Here is a 19,679-nt window from a genome sequence, read left to right as displayed (position 1 = left end):
TGCGGAATAATGAACGATGAACTTCGGAGCTTCCTTAGGGTCCAAAGACGGACGCGAGTTAAATTTTCAACATGTCAACTGAGGTTGTTACATGCAAAGGTTGTTACATGCAAAGGTTTGGCAAGCGAAGCTATTCAATCTCGATGCAACCTCGTCCAATGCGAGAACGCAAGAGAAATTATGATATTCATTTGCGTTATGCGAATCCTATCATTCCAAAGTCCCGTATGATTGAAAAGGGCTTCATTGACTGATTACGAATTAATTACAATTGACTAATTGCAATTTAAAGTATGCAGGCCCATTAATCGATTCGTTGTGTAATTCATTTACTCGTGAATTATTAATTATTTATCTCATTTCGGACTTTCAATAATTGATCGGCTAACGAAACAAGTAAAATCGCAATTATTTGTCCGGCTACTGTTATTAAAATAATATCCGGCTTAATTTAAGTAACGTTGATTATATACATGTATATATTATGAAGATATCAGAGCTATTAATAAAATACATATTACATCCACCACTGAAACGTCTGTTCATAACTATTTTTTTCTACTTAAGTAATGTGTCTATTACCTATTTTTATTGGAAGTTTGATAAAAAAAATTTTAGAATATAATTTTTCGTCAACAACATATCTAAAAAAGGATTCCACATTAATTATAAAATTGAGTCCCAATGAAATGAGTTAGTTTTCATGTGTAGTATAGATAGATTATGGTGTGATGATAAAAGATGTTACACAAGAATCAATAATGGATAATTTTTTACCTATGGTATATCAAAGATGTAAAATGTATTCTATAAGCACCTTTGATATATATATAGTTCAAAAATTATTCATCATTGAGTTTTGTCTAGGACATTTTTTTTGTTTACTACACTATAATCTAGATTATATAATTCATTTTACTCAATTTTTCATATAATTATTGCGGAGCCTTTTCTTGGAAGATTTCTCATTTATAATAGAATAATCTGATATCGTACACAGATAAACTGGTGATGATCTAAGATATGATATTCGATCTCAACAAACAAAACTTGTACCAGAGATCGTCCGAGATTAATCCGTTTTTGAGTCGATTTTCTCCCGTTGGAGATAAACATCTAAAATGAATTCAGGGGGTGGCAAACCGGTAAGTCAGAAGGGTAGTAGATGGCTAAATTAAGAGCACACAAGAAAGAAGGGAGAGGTAGCCTCGAGCAAAGCCCGAAACGAGAGAAACGAGTCGAACGCCCGTAATGCGAGGCGCTTAAAGTTGCAATGGGTCTCCAGAGTACAGAATGGAAGGGAGGTTACGGAGGTGGGTGTAGGAAGCAGAGAAGGGTGAACGGGGTCGAGTGACTGACTGACTGGAACCGAAAAGAGATGCGACCCGCCTAAGAGATTGGGATCTCTGCGAATCCGAGAATGTCCGCCGGGACAGAAAGCTCGAACTTGTCCACGACGGCCTCTTACCGTTGTTGGGTGACACACACACACACACACACACACACACACACACACACACACACACACACACACACTCTTTCTCTCTCTCTCTCTCTCTCTCTCTCTCTCTCTCTCTCTCTCTCTCTCTCTCTCTCTCTCTCTCTTTCCTCACAATGATAAGCTACCTTCAGAAGTGCGGCTGCGAAGGGTTGAAACAACTCCGTTTTAATTCAAGACGATCCGAATACGTGAGTTTTGACTTTGTAAGATTATCCTTTTGGCGAAGTAGCTTTATTACTTTTTCCAGCGGCTTTATTACTTATTTCAATTCTTTGCTAGTTGAGGCGCGTGTTCCTAATAAATAATTTTATAATGATTTTATTAAATATTGATGTACGGAGGGTTGGCCAACGTTATTTTCGGTTTTCAGTTACCTTGCCGTTACTTTTTACAGTAAACAATTTGACAATGTTGCAATTTTTTGTGACGGTAACCGCTAACTAACTAAACGCTAAAGTGATACTGAAATTAAAAAAGTCACTTTGAAAAGTAACTTGTTGTCATTAAGCGTTACTTACTGAAAAAAGTAATAAGTAACGAGTAACGTTACTTATTGCAAGTAACGTGAATAAAAAGTAACGCGTTACAAATTAATGGAAAAAGTTATTTTTTTCAATAATATACTTTTTTAATCTGTTACAAGTAGGGATGTATTGGATCGTAAAATTACCGGATTCGGATATCCGAGAAGGCAATTTCTTCGAGTCGGATATCCGACTTTTCCGGATATCCAAACGGATTCCAGGAAAATGTCTTTTAAAAAAAAAAAGGAAATCTATAGAGAAAAAAATTGTAATTTTGCAACAATGTATAACATATTATATATATTACCATGAATATGCATACTTATTTCTAGCATTTGTATAAAAAAAATCAACAATTTAATGATTAATCAATTTGAAATCAAATTTTAATCGAATATATTTTCAGATACTAATGATCCAATTATCTGGTCGAATAGTAAAAAAGTGCCGGATAAGACCGGATACTGGATACTTTCCGGATATCCGGTGCATTCTTAGTTACAAGTAACGATTGATTTTTCTAACTCTGATGTTACCATCATCATTATAAAAAAATCACAATGTAATTATCAAATCATTGTTACAACAAGCTAATGATCAACAAAGTAAAGACGTTATAAGTAACGCGTTACTTGCCAACCATGGATATACGTATAAGTACAAAATTAACATGAGTAAATTCGTTTGAGTAACTATAAACTGAATTAAAGCAACAAGTGCTGCGAGAACTGATATAGTTTTCACATTTTGATATAACTAAATATATCTACTATATATAAAGTTTATAGTATAAAAAAAGATTGGCTGATGCAGCAGATTAGATGGTAAAATATAGCATAGCATTTTTAATTAATTGCAGCAGTCAATTTTTGGTTGCGTTAGCCTATCCGCAATGTCAGTATAGAATTTCGATAGGCAAAACGCAACCAAAAATTGATTGCTGCAACTAAAAATGCTGTGCCATATTTTACCATCTAATTTGCCGCAGTAGTCAATCTTTTTTTTTCAGTGTATTTAAACTAGTATAGGACCATAAAGAAAACAACGCAAGAGTAAAAATAAACAGGATTGAATTTGTACTAATTTGTACCATTGAAAAAATAAGTTAATATTTTACGTTTTTTCTCCTTAAAATGACTTTATTAGTATATACTTTCAATCTACATGTTAGTAACCTCAACAAAAAAACCGATGTAAACTCAACACTCAATTAAAAAAAAAAATTTTAACGTACAATACATTAATTTGGTTTGCACTTGTTTGTACCATCTTTTTTTTCATTTTTCAAAAGATCAAAGTGTTCAAAATTAAATTTTAAAAAACTATTATCACCTCACTTTGAGACATTATTGTTTCCGAAAAAGAGAAATTATCATCTAATTCAGCATCACTTGTACCTATTTATACTTTTTTTTCCTTTTATTTACACCTTTAAGGGGGTGATTAACCGAAATTTTAAAATAGGAGTAAGAGCTAACCGTTATTTCTGAAGATATTTTTAATTCGCAAATAGGAGATTTCGGATTGAAATGAGTATAAACGATTGCGAAACAGCATCTGCTTGAGATTGCAGATTTCAAACATCTCAAAATAAAAAATATAAAATAAGTTTCAGAAACTTATTTAAAATATAAAATCATAGAAGTCGGTAAAATCACTGATACTTATTTGAAATAAAAAATATAAAATAAGTTCCATAAAACTTATTTAAAATATTAAATATTAAATTATATTAAATAAGGAATAGATCACAAGAAATTATTTAAAATATAAAATATAAAAAGGATCCGAAAATACATTTATTTATTTAAAATATAGGATAACTTTTATTTAAAATGTCAAAATAACTTGTATTTTACTTTAAATAAGTTTTTCGAAAGCTATTTCTTATTTTAAAAAATAGATTTCGGAAACTTATTTAAAATATAAAGTAACAAATATGTATTTTAAATAAATGTTTCAAGTAGCATTTAAATAAAAAATATTTTAATGATTTTATTTGAGTATATATTTAATGAGTTTATTTGAATATACGAATACATTTCTAAATATATTTCTAAATATAAAATTTCAGTTTTTTTTTATAGCTACAGGACCTATAATTAATATTTAATATTAACCTTTCACGAACCAGATGGAAAATCAACATATGGATCACATGTAAATATATCTCATATTCCATACTGCAATACATCATGATAAGTATAATTTAATTACTTACTGTCACTTTTACCGATGGATTGGTCACATAACTGATACAATTTATTTAAAATAAAAAATATAAAATACGTTCCAGAAAATTATTTAAAATTCACAATCGATAAAAAACTGATACAACTTATTTAAAATAAAAAATAAGTTCCAAAAATTTATTTAAAATAATATTTATTTTAAATAAAAAATAAAAATTAACGAAGTTATTTTTAATAATAAATAATAAATAACTGTTTAATTTTTTTATTTTAAATGTATATTTTAAATAAATTTATTTGAAATAAAACCGTGCCCTAGTTGTACGTATAAAATTTGTATTATATGTTGTTACCTTTATAGTTGCCACAAATATGTATTTTTCACTGAATAGTCACCTAACTTCTCATAAACAAATAAATACGACCATCATGTCAATAATATTCTCAACAGAAGTTAACATTTTGTAAGCGCTTTGAGCTGAATTAAATATCATTTTAGATCTAAAGGAATAGATCTATCTCAGCGAAGAAAACTTCCAACAATAAAATAAACATTCTGCTGAATGCGATGATTATTACCGATTATTTCGATCTGGCGTAACTCGCTGACTCGCGTAAAAGAACAGTAGTATCTTACGCCATGATGCTTCGCTTGCTTAGGCCTATTATACAATAGAGTCGCAAATCATAAACCGTAAAAAATTGATCAATTACAGGCGAACATGAGAAAAATAATCGACTATGACTGGTTAATTTCTTATGGCTTACGGTTTAAAGCCCTATTGTGTAAGTCCGAAATATAGTAAGCTTTAAGTCTTAAGGAATTGACCAGTCATAGTTGATTATTCTTCTCACATTCAACTATGATTGATCAATTTCTTAAGGCTTACTACTCTATTGTGTTTGCGGACTAACAGGCCTTAGCGCCGAAACACTATCGTATCTTCAGAAAAGTAGAAATAGAAAAGTAGAAATAAGTAGATTATATAAATTGCATAAATCGTTTATGTTTCTCAAGTGTATTTGAATATTATCACACAGCGGCATACGTGGATCCTTTTACGGGCACATTCATAGTCAATGAGCTTTATCAAATGAAGTTTCCTGATGAGAGCCACGACGCTTTGATCAGTTTCGAGGAAGCAAACGATCGTACAATCCTGCGGCAAAATGTGCGTCAATAAATTTTAAAACATTATTCGATGCGAGAGAGAGAGAGAGAGAAAGAGAGAGAGAGAGAACGCGTGCACGTGCGTGCGTATGCGCGCGCGCGCGCGCGCGTGTGTGTGTGTATGTGTGTGTGTGTGAGACGAAGCGAGCAAGCCCTTTTGGTAGACGTATTGCAGAACGGAAGCTGGCAGCCTGGCACTAAAGGGACACATTTACGTCTTCCCAGGAGTGCGTTAGCTAGCCGGCTAGCCGTCGGCCAAGCTGGCCGACCATCCAACCGACCCCAACTCTCGTCAGCGACCTCCCTTTTGCCAACCTTGATGTTAACCAGGGCCGGTCAACCTCGCCAGTTCGTTTCAAACTCAAGCTCGATTCCTCTGTTAGTCCGTGCTAATCGAATAACCGCGCATATAAGCGTATGTCGAATTCACGGAAACTCTGTTAGCCATTAGGAAAGCGGTAATCCTCCAATTATTGCGCAGTCATCGGGGAGCTCGGTGGTTGGGTGAGCCGGACATTGCAAAGTCTCGCGAATTTCCGGAGAAGTAAGAGTCGGCATTTCCGCAAAATTTTCTCGCTAACGGGTCAAACGATTCTCGATGATATTATAAGCTTGATAGAAGACACTCCTATCTATTATTAACATGAAAAATAGGGTGATGAAATTTTTACGCGCTATACTCAACAAAGTATATATATCGCATATTATTATATGATTGAGTTACAAATTTGGACTGTTACTAATAATATAATTTACAAAGTAAAAGATTTAAACAAAATAAAAATTATTCCTGCATTAATTGCAATTATTCTAAGTTTCGATTTATGTTTATATAAATTTTAAAAGGAGGCCCGGTAGTGTCTCGCGCCATTATGCTTAGCGCCGAGACACTACCATGTCTCCTGATAAGAGAAATTTAAAATAAAATAATATTTTAATCTGTTTCCTTCATGAATGACAAAAAATATTGTAATTATTCAATAATGATCGCTTTTGAATTTAACAAAAGATCTATTTGCGTAGTGTGTCTGTGGTCCTCACGGAGTTATCTATCGAGGACTAGTCTACCCATGCTGTGGAGCCAGCGAGAGATTAGTCAACTTAAGTCGGCTCAATCTCTCAGTCCCTTACCAAAGCTTTGGCAGTTACAAGGTAATCGAATTACAGAGAGCATATGTCGAATGCATGGGAGCCATTGTATGTATCTGTGACTCACGGACCGAGAGAGAGAGAGAGAGAGAGAGAGAGAGAGAGAGATGAGAGATTGAGAGCATTATCTATTCGCCACTAAGCCGCAAGGAAACCCGATTTCTCCAGAATTTCGCATTAGCGCATTTACGTTTTGCATTGAAAATATTCGTTCCCTTACTTCAAAATAACTTAAAAAACGTGATTTTTAAATTATTACTATAAATGAGACACAGGTAAATATTATCAATCATCAAAAATCGACTAATTTAACTTCAACAAAAATCGTCAAAACATTACAACTCAAAAGAGTGATTTTTAAAAAATCGTCAAAATTGTCGCAATTCAAAAAGTTCTTTTTTTAAGGATTGTAAAATAAAAATAACAAGAATAACATTTAATCGTATTAAGAATATAATTCGTTTTGCCGATATTATTTGATTAGTCAATAATTTTCTGTCAAGTTAAAATATTTTTCCCCTTTTCTGGGAAATGTACCTAATTTTTTTAATTGTACGTCACTTTTGAAGTAAGCAAGCGATATGTAACATAAAACAAGAAATGAAGGATCTAATAAACATTTCCAGCTATTTGGGAGAAAATTAAATTCGTTTTGACTTTCTCAAATCGTTACAAAATGGTTCGAGCATCTCTGCGCCGAAGCTTTCAACCTTGCTTGAAATATTCGCAAAGAGAATTGGATATACTGAAAACACTTCGACCTAAATGCATCGAAGTTGTTTCGAGGCAACTCTCGGGCCCTTCGAGCATAAAAGCGATGGTTTCCCTCTGAGGTCAATTCTACTTTATACTTATCCCTTCGACGTCGAAGCGGGAATCTTTCTCTGTTCGAGACACCGTTCGAATGCTGTAATTCAAAGTTTCTCGTAAAGTCTTCTTAAATTAAATCCTTCCGTCTCTAACCTGCCATGCCATTTGAAAATCTTATCTACAAATTTCCTGCCAGTCAAATAAGCAATCTCTAGTGCAAAAAGTAATAACCCTTTTTTATCACATGATAAGGCACCTGTTAAGGTCTAAGAATCATCTTTATACGGATCTAGGCGACTTTAATCGTTTTACGAAAAGATAATTAAAATTGAAAGTTTCAATCAAAGTAAGAGTATCAAATTATAAGAATCTTGCTTGTCAAATATGTGACACATTACGTATATCTATTTGAAACTTAACGAGTAAACATGACTCACCGCTATCAAGACTATTCTGATTTTCTAGATCAGGGCCTTGGACGGAAGTTGACCTGCCATCCTGCAAATAATCTGAAACATTAAACATGTTATGATTAGTACAGTCTAATTACATCTAACTTTCTTAATTAATTTAAATTATTAAAAATTATTGATTTACAAGATTTCTGTTTCTTGTTATCAAATAGTGATGCAGTTCATGTATTTTTAGCTGCTGAAAAAATAATAGGTCAAAAAAAGTTTCATTATCATCAGGTATTGAGAAATCACAGACTTTATTTTTTAAAAAATTCTACAAATTCAAATAATATATAATACAATTTTTTTCTTTTTATTTTACGGAGTAACATACATAAGAATTACTATTCAGATGTTGAGAAATAGATATCACTGTAAGTCACTTTTTAATATTAAGTATAGCCGATAAATTTATTGTTTTAACATATTATTTAAAATTATTTATAAACAAAATAAGTTATAACATCACATTTATTTTCATATTTAAAGGGATATTGGAGTAATTATTAAATTATCGAGATATTGCAGATCGATAAAAATCTCCGAATTTCCGACTGAACGGAATAAAAAATTCTTTCACAGGAATTAAAATATAAGCAAAGGTAAAAGATGCTGCAATGGACTTTATACTAAAATTAAAAAAAAATTAAAACTTACATTTTTTCAATTCGTAGAGCTATCATTTGACGTAAATGTTTTCTTAATATATATAAATTTCATAGCTTGTATTATGATGAAATTAATAAGGTGAAGCGCATTCTTTTGGATGCGTAGCAAGAAAGTGAATTTAGATAACGTTTGACTGTTCCAGTGCTATTATAAGCAGGAAAGTGCATATTGAGAAACATTTGATTGGTTATTTCCAATAATGCTATCGCCATTATGCGTAATGTTTCATCTTATTAATTCCACCATAGTTCGTATGGACAAAACGAACAGTGTAGCACGTATTACGTGCATAAACAATATTGAGTTTATGAAATTAAGATTAAAAGATTAAAAGAGAGATTTATATTGATCTGCAAATTACGTGTACGCCTTATAGTAAAAACTCAGAATAATAAACAAAGCAGTAATTGTGTCTAGCAGTAAGTACTCGATATTGCAGGAGACGGCGTTGCAATATGTTAGATAAGACAGATGTATATGTTTAAGTGAGACAGAACAATAATATAGGAAATGAATTAAATTGTTATTATTATTGACTTTTTTTATTTAAAATTAAAAAAGTCTGTTCTATCGATGTCAATATCGATATCAAGTTCAGCCGTCACTCCAGCATCGCCTTAAAAATATTTAAATTTTGTTTGATTATATAATATATATATATTACGAATTAGCGTTATTATGTAAGAAATACTAAGCGAAGTTTTTAAAAATTAAAGAGTGATGCAGTTTTTTAAAAACGTATTCTTTTTTCAGTGTAAATCTATAAGAAACACTTATTACTTTAAAAAACAAAATGTTGATTAAAATTTGTTGTTTAGTGTTATTTATGGAAAAAAATGCCTCGAAGACTTGTCGAATTTTGTTTTGAGAACTCATGGCGATCTTGCTATGAGAAGATTCGTACGTCTTCACAAAACTCAACTTACAAGAGTTAAGATTCAGATTTGACGAAGATGTCTTCGCGGTTACATCAATCTCGCCGCGTTCCGTCTAGTCCGGCGTCGAGATCTGCGCGTCTATAACCCGCCAGGATCTTAATAGAGATTTCGCATTGAAATTTCATGGGATTTTGGGCGATCGAGCGAAACGAGTTTGGAGATACTGCGTACGGCCTATGCCTGCGTCGCAGATGATGCCGCTTGCGCGCGGACGCGAATAATACAGGAAAGGGTGGAAAAGAGCGGTACGGCGTTGATCCCACGGGAGTCATACCCCGGTGATATTGGCTCCCACAGCCATTCCTGCGCATAGGAGACCCAGCCGCCTTGGACCAATGTATCCATACGCGCGCGTGTACATCACACAAACACATATACGTATATGAGAGGAAGACTGGCCAAAATTCAAATTTCCCATCGGGATACGTGCGACTTTAAGCACAACTTGCGGGAAACAACCGCGGCGGCCAAAGCGTACCAGTTCGCATCGATAATCGAACTTTACGGCGTCCGCCTCGATGCGATGGAAAAAATTACACCGCACGTCTTCATGATATTAGTAATACATGTCGAGATAGCTTACTAGTTGGGTCAACGCATATTTTTATTAGCGCGCACGCATGCATATGCACACATCAATGATAAAATATTCGCGCATTTTATACATACTTTTTACATATATACAGGGTGTCCGGTAAGTTTTGACAAAGCGCTCGTGTGTAGATAGAACGGACTAAACTGAATGTGAGTCGAAAAGTCCTCTATCATTTTGCAATTTTAACAAGATATTATATACTAAATATTGGTTTTCAATAAGTTTTTATTCATTGTTTATTTTCTTTTCAAAATCTTGAGAATTTTTTCAGAATTCTTTCAACATTTTTTGATACCGTATTTTTTCATGTTGGTAAAAATAGTAGCCAATAAGAAAATGCAATACTAAAAAGTTGATTCTATGAGACTTCTCAGAGAAAATAATCAATTTTTGTCTTTTGCCGTTTTTCTATAAAGATCAAAAAAAAAAATTTCAAGATCATTTGAAGGTCAACTTTAAAATTTCATATGGAACCTCCCCCTTTTCATTACATTTTTCTTGTAGCATACCTCGAGAGCTTTTCAAAACATTATAATAATATAATAAAATATGCTTTCAAGTTCAAATTTAAGGTCACAAACTTCTTCTCCTTCAAAATCACACAACTTTCCTCGCTCGTATTTTTTTGGAAAAATGCTTCCTTTCCGAGTTTTCACCGTGAAAAAATTAAAATTGTCTATCCTATAAATATTACTATATATATTATTAAAATAGTCTATATGTATATCGGAGGATTTTTTATTTAAACTATAATATAGACGAGCGAAACTTGTCGTGAGAGATTGAAATAAATTTTATAAAATGTCTGATAGCAATATGTAAAATATCAATTAACTTTTTGAAACACGTAGCTTTCTAATACAATAATTTATTTTTAAGGAAGACTTTGTTTTCTAAGAATTTTTGGGATCATTGTATTTGATTCTGGCCTAAGAATTTTTAAACTCAAGTTTAAAAAAATAATTTGATTATTGTGAAATTCGATTTTAGATTCTTGATATCACTGGCTTTTGAATGTATAATCTGAAAATGTCTCAAATTTCAAAAGGATAGTAACTTTTAAAGGAGGATTTAATATCACAGGATTCAAAGTTTGAAAGTCAGTTTGGAAATTAGTGTTTGTATAGTATTGATAAACTTCAAATAAAGCGAAAGTAGAAACTTGACGTTTTACATACATATACATATATCGCAATTAAAAATTTCCTAAAATCGAATTAAATGATAATCAAATTATTTTTTTAGGAAAATTAAATGATAATCAAATTATTTTTTTAGGGAAATTCTGTCCAGCGTATTAAATTCATTATTTTGAACTTTTATCGAAATATAAAACCAATATGCATTCCTAAGCCACTCATTTCACAACCAAATTTTTCTATTTTGTATTTTTAGCTTACAATAAGTTTATATAACGTCTTTCATAGATTTATATTTTTTTACTATGGAGATTCGCACTGTTAGGTTCCTTCCTGCCACTTGCCCTCCCTTTCTCTCTCCCTCTCTTCTCTGTCTCGTGTTCTTCCCGTTTCTCGCCCTTTCGCTTTTTCTCGTTCTCTCTCTCTCTCTCTCTCTCCCTCTCGCATATGCGTGCACTTTTTCACTTTTTTTATTTATCTGTTTTGTCTACATCAAATATTATTACACATGCATATTAATGTTTATTTATATTGACAATTTTAATATAATATGTTGTGAACTGAGTGTAAAAATATATTTGTGCATAAATGTGTGCTGTAAACTTTATGTCTTTTTTCGTTACACCAGCATACTTCATCCACTCTCTTTATCCGCATTTGTCGCGCGTCCTCAAACATTTTTTGGTCCTTCGAGTTGGATTCTCTGCCAGCAATCGCGATCTCGGAAGTATCGCATTCAGTATTCCTACTTGAAAGAAAAAATAAGTAAGTAAGCCATGAGCATGGACTTGCCTATCTTATTGACCGCCCAAAGCGATATCCATGGTCGTATCCAGTCAGTCTCAAACTTGAAGAAGCCGAAAATATCACTCTTTACGCCGCCGAAACTCTCATCGTCTTCCTCAACTGTTTGTGAACATAATTTGAGATTCAGCATGAACTTATTCGAGCTTAAAGAATAGTACAACGACAGTGAATACAATACTTTTGGATTCGTTGAGTCTGCCGAAGTCACGTACGTGCAACAGCGAAGCCTTCTCAATGATACGTCACCAAGCTCAAGGTCACCGCGCCAAATTCTGCTCCAAAACAAGTCTCAGAACTTTCCTCCAAGACATCTCTGCCCCGCTTGAAACTTTGGTCCTTCTCGGGCGAATTTGAAGACTCACGTTTCGCGACACCTTCCAGTCCATCGTCGGGGACAATCCATCGGTCGCAAACGTAGAAAGATTCCACTACTTGAAGTCTTGCCTGGAGGGACCCATTGAAAAATTAATTAGCGGTGATCGGAGACAATTACCCATGTGCGTGAACATTGCTGTGTAAAAAAATATTACGAAAACAAAAAAGAATTAGCGCGCTCCAATTTTTCTCCACGTTTACCGCCGTGGCAAAGATGAAGAGCGATACCGCTGAAGAGTTGAACCGCAGTCACCAATGTCGTGAACGGTAGAAGAGCATCGGGAGGCCAATCCAAACGCACGGCTTCGACATCTTCAATCACTCTGTCATCGAGCTTTTCGATCCAAGGACTCGTCTTGAATGGGAGTCACATACGAGTGAGTCCAATGATTTGCCAGATCACGAGACACTCTTAAATTTCATCACTAAATGAGCACTCTGAACGCCGCGAAACCGAAGACGACAAGGCTACTGGAGATTCGTCGCGAACCGCGAAATCCCATCACGCGAAACGCAACATCGAAGTCACACAGTGTGTGTACGCAAAGGAAGACATAATGTGATAATGCGAGAACTTCCGATCAAAATCCGCTATCGAACGCAAGGCAACACACCGTTTCAATTGTTTGGGATTGCATCCAATCGCGAAGTATCAGTTCGTGAAAACATGTACGACGTGAAAAACCCGACACTACTCGTTGTTGCTTCATGACGCGTACGTTTCATCGAAACCCGCTGAGGTCAGCGCACTATCCGCTGTGCGCCTTGATGAAGACAAGGCGATCCTTTTCGTAACAGCGAGAGTGTCTATCGCCGACCGCCATGGAAATCAGCACAGATTAAAACATTGACCAGGTTCTGAAGTGTCTCTCATTTCGGAAGCTCTAGTGCAACATCTGCGCCTGTCATGATCCCGAACCGCCGTCTCGATTTGTGGGATTAATGGCAAGTGCTCCGGGCCAAGTAGAGGAAAGGTGATTCTCGACATAACATCGTTAATGACAAATACCAGATTCGTCGTTGCCTTCATTTTTTCACGCCTCTTGCTGTATCAAGGTGTAAAATCAAAGGGCAGAAGTAATCTCACTTGGAGGGTCTCTCGCTGGCCGACCCGCAATTTATTGCCAACGAGCTGCTGTTCGGTGCGGAGATATGCTTATTCATTCTTCAGGAAGATCTCCGCAAAGGAGATTTACAAGTTCCCATCGCTCAGAATTCGTTTCTGGGTTAGATTCTTTCCGGGGGCTGCGACGGGGCGTTTGCGACAACCAGATACAGCTTGCAGTGTACGGCCGACAACGATCTGGCAACGCTCGTTCAGCGCTTCTGGGAACAAGAAAAAGAAGTCGCTACTCCACTCTTCCTCACGCTGAGCGAATAACGGTGCGAGGAAATTTTTGTGTAAACCCATGAACGCACAGCTAAAGGATGATACATGGTGCGACTGCTCTTTACTTTTCCGCCGACAACCCTCATCGAAACTCGCAAACTAGCAAAACAGTTGCTAATTGCAATGGAATGACGGGGCGACCTTCATTCCCAGTTTGGAGAACTCTCGTGCAACTCTTTCTGCAAGAATATGAGGACTTAGACCATATGGAGTTGACGCAAGACTCGTTGGCCTCGAACACGAAAAGTGCTACCTACTTCATCACGGTATGCTCCGGAAATCTAGCGCTACCACCTCTTGATACGTTGTGATCCGTTGACGACGACCTTGACCAAGCTCAAGGTCGTCGTCAACGGATCACAAAGCATCAAATCCGATGAGTCGCTCAATTCAAGATTACTAATTCCGACTTTGGCGGACGCAGATTAACGCCGTACTGATGCGCTGGCGTTGGCATCGTTACGTCCTGGTGACCGACATCGAGAAAATGTACCAGATTCTTGTCTTTCCAGAAGATCGTGATTACCAGCGCATATTTTGGCAATACACCAACACTGAGTCTATAAGGCTCCACGAGTATAAGCTGAAGACAATCACGGCCTTTCTTAGCCATCCACACACTTCATTAACTTGCCGACGACAAGGAAGTTCGATTCCTGCAGGGTTCCGCTGCTTTGCGCCGCGATCGCTACGTCGACGAACAGAATACACAGCTAGCAGATGCGATCACGATGCAATCCGAACTCCGCAGACTCTGCATGGCGGGCGAGTTCTCACTTTGAAAATGGGCTGCAAACAATTGTGAAATTCTTGCCGGAATTCCATCCAAGCATCCTGTCTCACAAAGGATTCGCACTCATGGAAGCATGAAGGTCATGACAAACTGGGATTCCGCTTATACCCTGCCGATGATGCGTTCACCTTCACGATACACTCTCCCACCATCACGGAATACACTAAGAGACGTGTTCTCGCGGAAACGGTTCGACTGTTCGATCCGCTCGGATGGTTGACGCCCGTCGCGAGCCAAAATACTCATCCAAGTAGTCTAGTTACGGCAACTGGAATGGGATGTTCCTCTTCCGTCGGAGAATGCCCTGCAGTGGCGACGTTTTTTCGACAAACTCGCGCAGCTCAAAGGTCTCCGCATTCTGCGCTGGTTAAGCAGTGACGATAAGGATTCGCGTCTGAAGCTTCATGGTTTTGCCGACGCATCCGAACGAGGTTATACCGCCGCGATTTACCTGTATATCGTCACTGCGGACGATATCACCGCTTGCTCGCAGCGAAGAGCAAGGTCGCACCAATCAAGTCGATCTTGTTGCCGCGATTAGAGCTCTGTGCCGCGATACTTCTTACAAGCTTAACCGCTCATGTATTCACCGTTATGAGTTTGCTGATAACACTTAGTTAGACTCCAGGATCACCCTCTACTGGATCAAAGATCAAGCTTCCAAATAGAAGATCTACGTGGCCAATCTTGTCATGGATTCAGGAACTACTCCCGGAAGCTCAATGGTGACACGTTTCACACTCTCTCCGACGACCCAGACGACTTTACTGCACTGACTTCTGGACATCTGCTCATCGGCCCTGTTGGCTGTCCCCGAGCCAGAGCTGATAAATCACTTCAATTACTCTCTTTCCAGGTAGCAACACATTCAGAAGCTGCTCACTTCTGGCAGAGGTGGTCACGCGAGTATCTCCATATCTTGACTGCCCGTCCGAAGTGGACTAAATCGGAGATTAGTCCTCACCACGCATTGATTCGCTTTGTCTCCTCCGTTCCGAAACAACGCCTCCCTGGCACGCATGGGAAGGAGAATCCGATCGACTGCGCTTTCCGGGGAATCACACCGAATGAACTTGTAAACCATCCCCTCTGATGAATGAGACACGCCTGGTCGGATCCTGCTTCTCGAGACATCGCTCCGAGCGGAGACGAAGAGGTTCCTATAGAGGATCTCCTCGAGACGAGATCTGTTATACACGTCGCCGCTCGGAGTGTCACCGAGCCCGAGATGCTTCGCCGGTTTTTATCACTGCATCACCTCCTAAGGGTCACCTTCTGGTGTCTTCACTGGCACCACTGCCGAGAGAATCCTGTCATCTCGAAGGGAGCAGACCTATCCCAACGAGCTCGATGACCCATTTTTTCTGTGTGTAAGCTCTGTACTACCCGAACAAGATGACCGCCATCAAGAACAAACACACATCTCTATGTCAAATTCGGCTGAAGACACTGAATCCCTACGTTGATGATCTTAGAATTCTCAGAGTCGAAGGACGTCTAAGGCACGCTGCACTCTTCGTCGACGAACGAATTCATTAATCTTGCTATTCGAATCATGACTGATTTGCTTAATCATAAAATCTTGCTACCGCCGCACTTTACATGGAGGAATCCAACTAACATGCTCTACTTTTGGATCCCACGGGACCGAGCCGTTGTAAAACAGTTGTTGCATCGATGCGTGAGATGCATTCGTTGAAGAGCAGTCCCGCCGCAGCCTCCAATAGGTGATCTGCCTCTAGAACGAGTGACGTCCATTTTTCTGAACTGATGTCGATTATGCCGGGCCCATCTTTATCCGTGAAAGGGGTGAGGATAAGGTGTTCATCGCCATCTTCATCTGTCTCTGCTCCAAGGTCGTCCATATCGTGGCAATCTCAAATTATACAACAGAGGCATTTCTAGCGACCTAACTCTGCCGTTTCGCATCGAGGCCTTTGTTCAGATATCTTTTCGGACTGCGATACGAACTTCACAGGAGTGGACAACTGCGAGAGATGCTCTATGCCTTGTCAACCGACGGCCGTCGCATCATTCACGCCGTTTCTACAGAGAGAATTCACTGGCACTTCAATCCATTGTCCGTATCGCACTTCGACGGCCTCCAGGAAGCGGCGATAAAATCTATAAAGTATCACCTGCGACGAGTCATCGCCAAAACAAAGCTCATCTTCGAGGAGATAAGCACGCTCTTGGCACAGGTGGAAACCTGTCTGAAGCTTCCCGTTGCACACTCTCTCCGATGACCCAGACTTTGTTGCACTGACTTCTGAATATCTGCTAATCGGCCCTGTTGGCTGTCTCCGAGCCAGAGTTGATAAATCACTCTCTTTCCAGGTAGCAACACATCCAGAAGCTGCTCACTTCTGACAGAGGTGGTCACGCGAGTATCTCCATATTTTGACTGCCCGTCTGAAGTGAATCAAATCGGAGACATCACCACGCGTTGATTCGCTTTGTCTCTTCCGTTCCGAAACAACGCCGCCCTGCAGATAGCCTCTGGCACGCATCACGAAGTTGCACCCTGGCGATGACGGTATGATCCGTGATGACTTCGCACAACTTCATCCGAGCTCATCTGGCCTTTAATCAAAGTGGTGTTACTGCCGGTTGATTCAAACACGAATACTTTGTTCGAAAACGCGTAACCAGCAAACGCATATTTTTCCATTTATATCTCTCTATATACACATTTCACGTATATTTCTCAGTATATTTCTTCATCTTTTCTTTAATTCTTCCGATTAAAATTTCGAGCGCACCTTTTATCATTTTCAGTAATTTTTCTTGTTATTATGAAATTTCACTATTCACTTTTCACAAGTTAATTCTTATCACTCTTCACATGTCTCTTAACAATTTAATCACTCGCATCATTCTGTCGCGCCACGCATTACTTTCACGTAAAATCATAAACACCACACGCGGTGGCAGAGGCAATTTTCGCAGAATGAGAAACTTATCACTCTGAATTATACTGCATTATAACCTAATCATATTAGCTCGCACATAGCCGCGTCGATATCGCGGACTATCTCTATAACAATCGAAGCGCCGATCGATCAATTGTATTCTCGCAATTATCGACCATCATCCGTCGCGACATTCGCAACAGCACTGAAGGCAGCCTTTTCGTCACCGTAAAGATGAGGCGGGAATGTTTAAGATCGAGAGATGGTCCCGCAATATTGTATGTCGGCAGAAAAATCTGCATAAATTCTGTCATACGTTATCCTTCATATTTTAAGCCTTATTTCGTTGTTTTTTGTGTATGATATGGGCTTCTAAAAAATTTTAATAATCATCGATGACATTTAAATATTTGTTAGCGTTTATTCCTTCTCAAAAAAGAAAGAGCCCATGTGTGATATATAAACATCCAGCTATCTAATGGTTACTCGAGTCTAACTATAGACAGCGAAAGTGCGCTTCAGCGACTAACAGCGGATCTAGCCGTCAATCGTGTTCATGAATTTTCTTCCGCGCATGATCACAAGACTCCTTTTCACGAAGACGGCCCTGAACTGTCAATCGCTCTTGACGCCCGCGGGTCATCTCAAATTTTTAATTATTAGAACCTTCTCAATTAACGAGAAAGTGTTCTGTCTCGCCAGGCTGATAAAAAGGCAAGTCAGTCGTCGGTAGCTCTCTCTTTTCGTAGAATCCATCGGAAAAATCGCTGAGATAAAACCGCCGAAAAGAATTCCTAGTCTCTCACCGAAAAGTTTCACGTATTTTCCGTCGTGAGTTTGTTCCGTCTGAAATTCAGTTATATATAGTGAACTGAGTGTAAAATAAATTTGTGCATAAACTTTATGTCTTTTTTCGTGGCGTTACACCAGCATACTTTGTGCGCTCTCTTTATCCGTGTTTGTTGCGTGCTCTCGAACAGTATTATAATCTATTGCGCGCAATATTGCTAAGTATTGTTAATGTATTGCTATATATTATTATGTATTGCTAGTACTATTACTGCTAGTTATTGTCTATTTTATTACTGTCGCAATATTTATTGTATTTCTAAAGAAATGTACACTGATTGCCACAGTAGTTGATCCCTCGCCAGACTCTTTTTTTCAATGTACGATAAGGAATAATGAAGATGCTCATAATCCACAACCATACATATCTATCCGAAAACCTCCCGTGACTAATAAATAAATAATGATCTCGGGACTTTATGAGTTAGAATGACTCGATATTGTTTACAAATATTAATATGCAATAAAATATTTTATCTTAATGTAGATTAGGGACTTTATGAGTTAGTTAGGGAAAAACGAAAAAATAAAAAATAACGTACTACTTATTTAATATGATAAATATCCAAAGTATAAATTTAAATTAAACTTCGCAGTACATTAAGATGATATTCGTGAAGACAGATGCATCTTTTCACAACAGTTGGCACTATTAGTATTACAGAAATATAAAGGGTGCTCATATTACCTGCTCATAATACCCGATCTTACCCTATAACATTTAAATTTTTTGTTCCTATTTTTATTTAATATAATAAAAGCGTATAAAAAACTTATCTTTATTTTTTTCCTTAGTTTCCTGTTATGAGATACCACCTCACATAAGGAAACTCATGTATCTCGTTAGAAATCCTTTTTTTGAATGATAAAAATCGGTACTTTTGGTAAAAAGTTTTACAAACAACAAACTATATAACTATTATCGACTGTATAACTATTACCGACTGCTAACTTTTGGCGCTAAAATTTAAATATATTTCCATAAATTTGATATGAAGATAGAAATTGAATAAATTACAAATCTTTAAAAAAGTATCTCATAATGGACGACTTTACCCTACGTTTTATGGACTCGCTCGATCATGATTTCAGTGTTGACTAATTTTATTCGAACTGGTCGCAATCAATAGATCATATCGACATTATATAGAAAAAAGTAACATCGGATTTTTTATGCAGTTTTAGTTTCTGAATAATTTTAATCGAAAAACGAAAAAATTTCGGCTAAAGGTAGTATTACAAACTTGATACAGAGAAAATGAAATGAAATGTTGCTACAACCAGAAATAATGATAATTTTCCATCAATACATTTTATTATAATAACCGTAATAAGAACATATCTTTACGGTCATTACCGTTAAGATGTCAATCTTACGGTTATTACAATCGTACTGTAGTTCTTATGACC

At 36.9% G+C, this 19,679-nt stretch overlaps 1 protein-coding gene across 4 annotated transcripts in view; it reads right to left on the bottom strand.

The window, feature by feature from the left end:
- LOC105154982 (uncharacterized) overlaps positions 1-19,679 on the bottom strand; it is a 116,298-nt gene that overhangs the window by 51,087 nt on the left and 45,532 nt on the right. For 2 of the 4 annotated variants that reach the window (XM_011070820.2, XM_011070822.2), the window contains exon 4: positions 7,785-7,856. In XM_011070820.2, coding sequence (XP_011069122.1) covers positions 7,785-7,856 — 72 coding nt within the window. Of the gene's footprint in view, positions 1-625; positions 7,857-19,679 lie in introns of those variants that run through there. The other 2 variants (XM_011070821.2, XM_087412657.1) reach the window with 2 other exon arrangements.

Source organism: Acromyrmex echinatior, chromosome 13, assembly GCF_024713525.1.
Source record: "Acromyrmex echinatior isolate Ae372 chromosome 13, ASM2471352v2, whole genome shotgun sequence".
Taxonomy (NCBI): domain Eukaryota; kingdom Metazoa; phylum Arthropoda; class Insecta; order Hymenoptera; family Formicidae; genus Acromyrmex; species Acromyrmex echinatior.
Note: the sequence above shows the minus strand (reverse complement) of the source record. Positions and strands in the feature narration are given on the sequence as shown.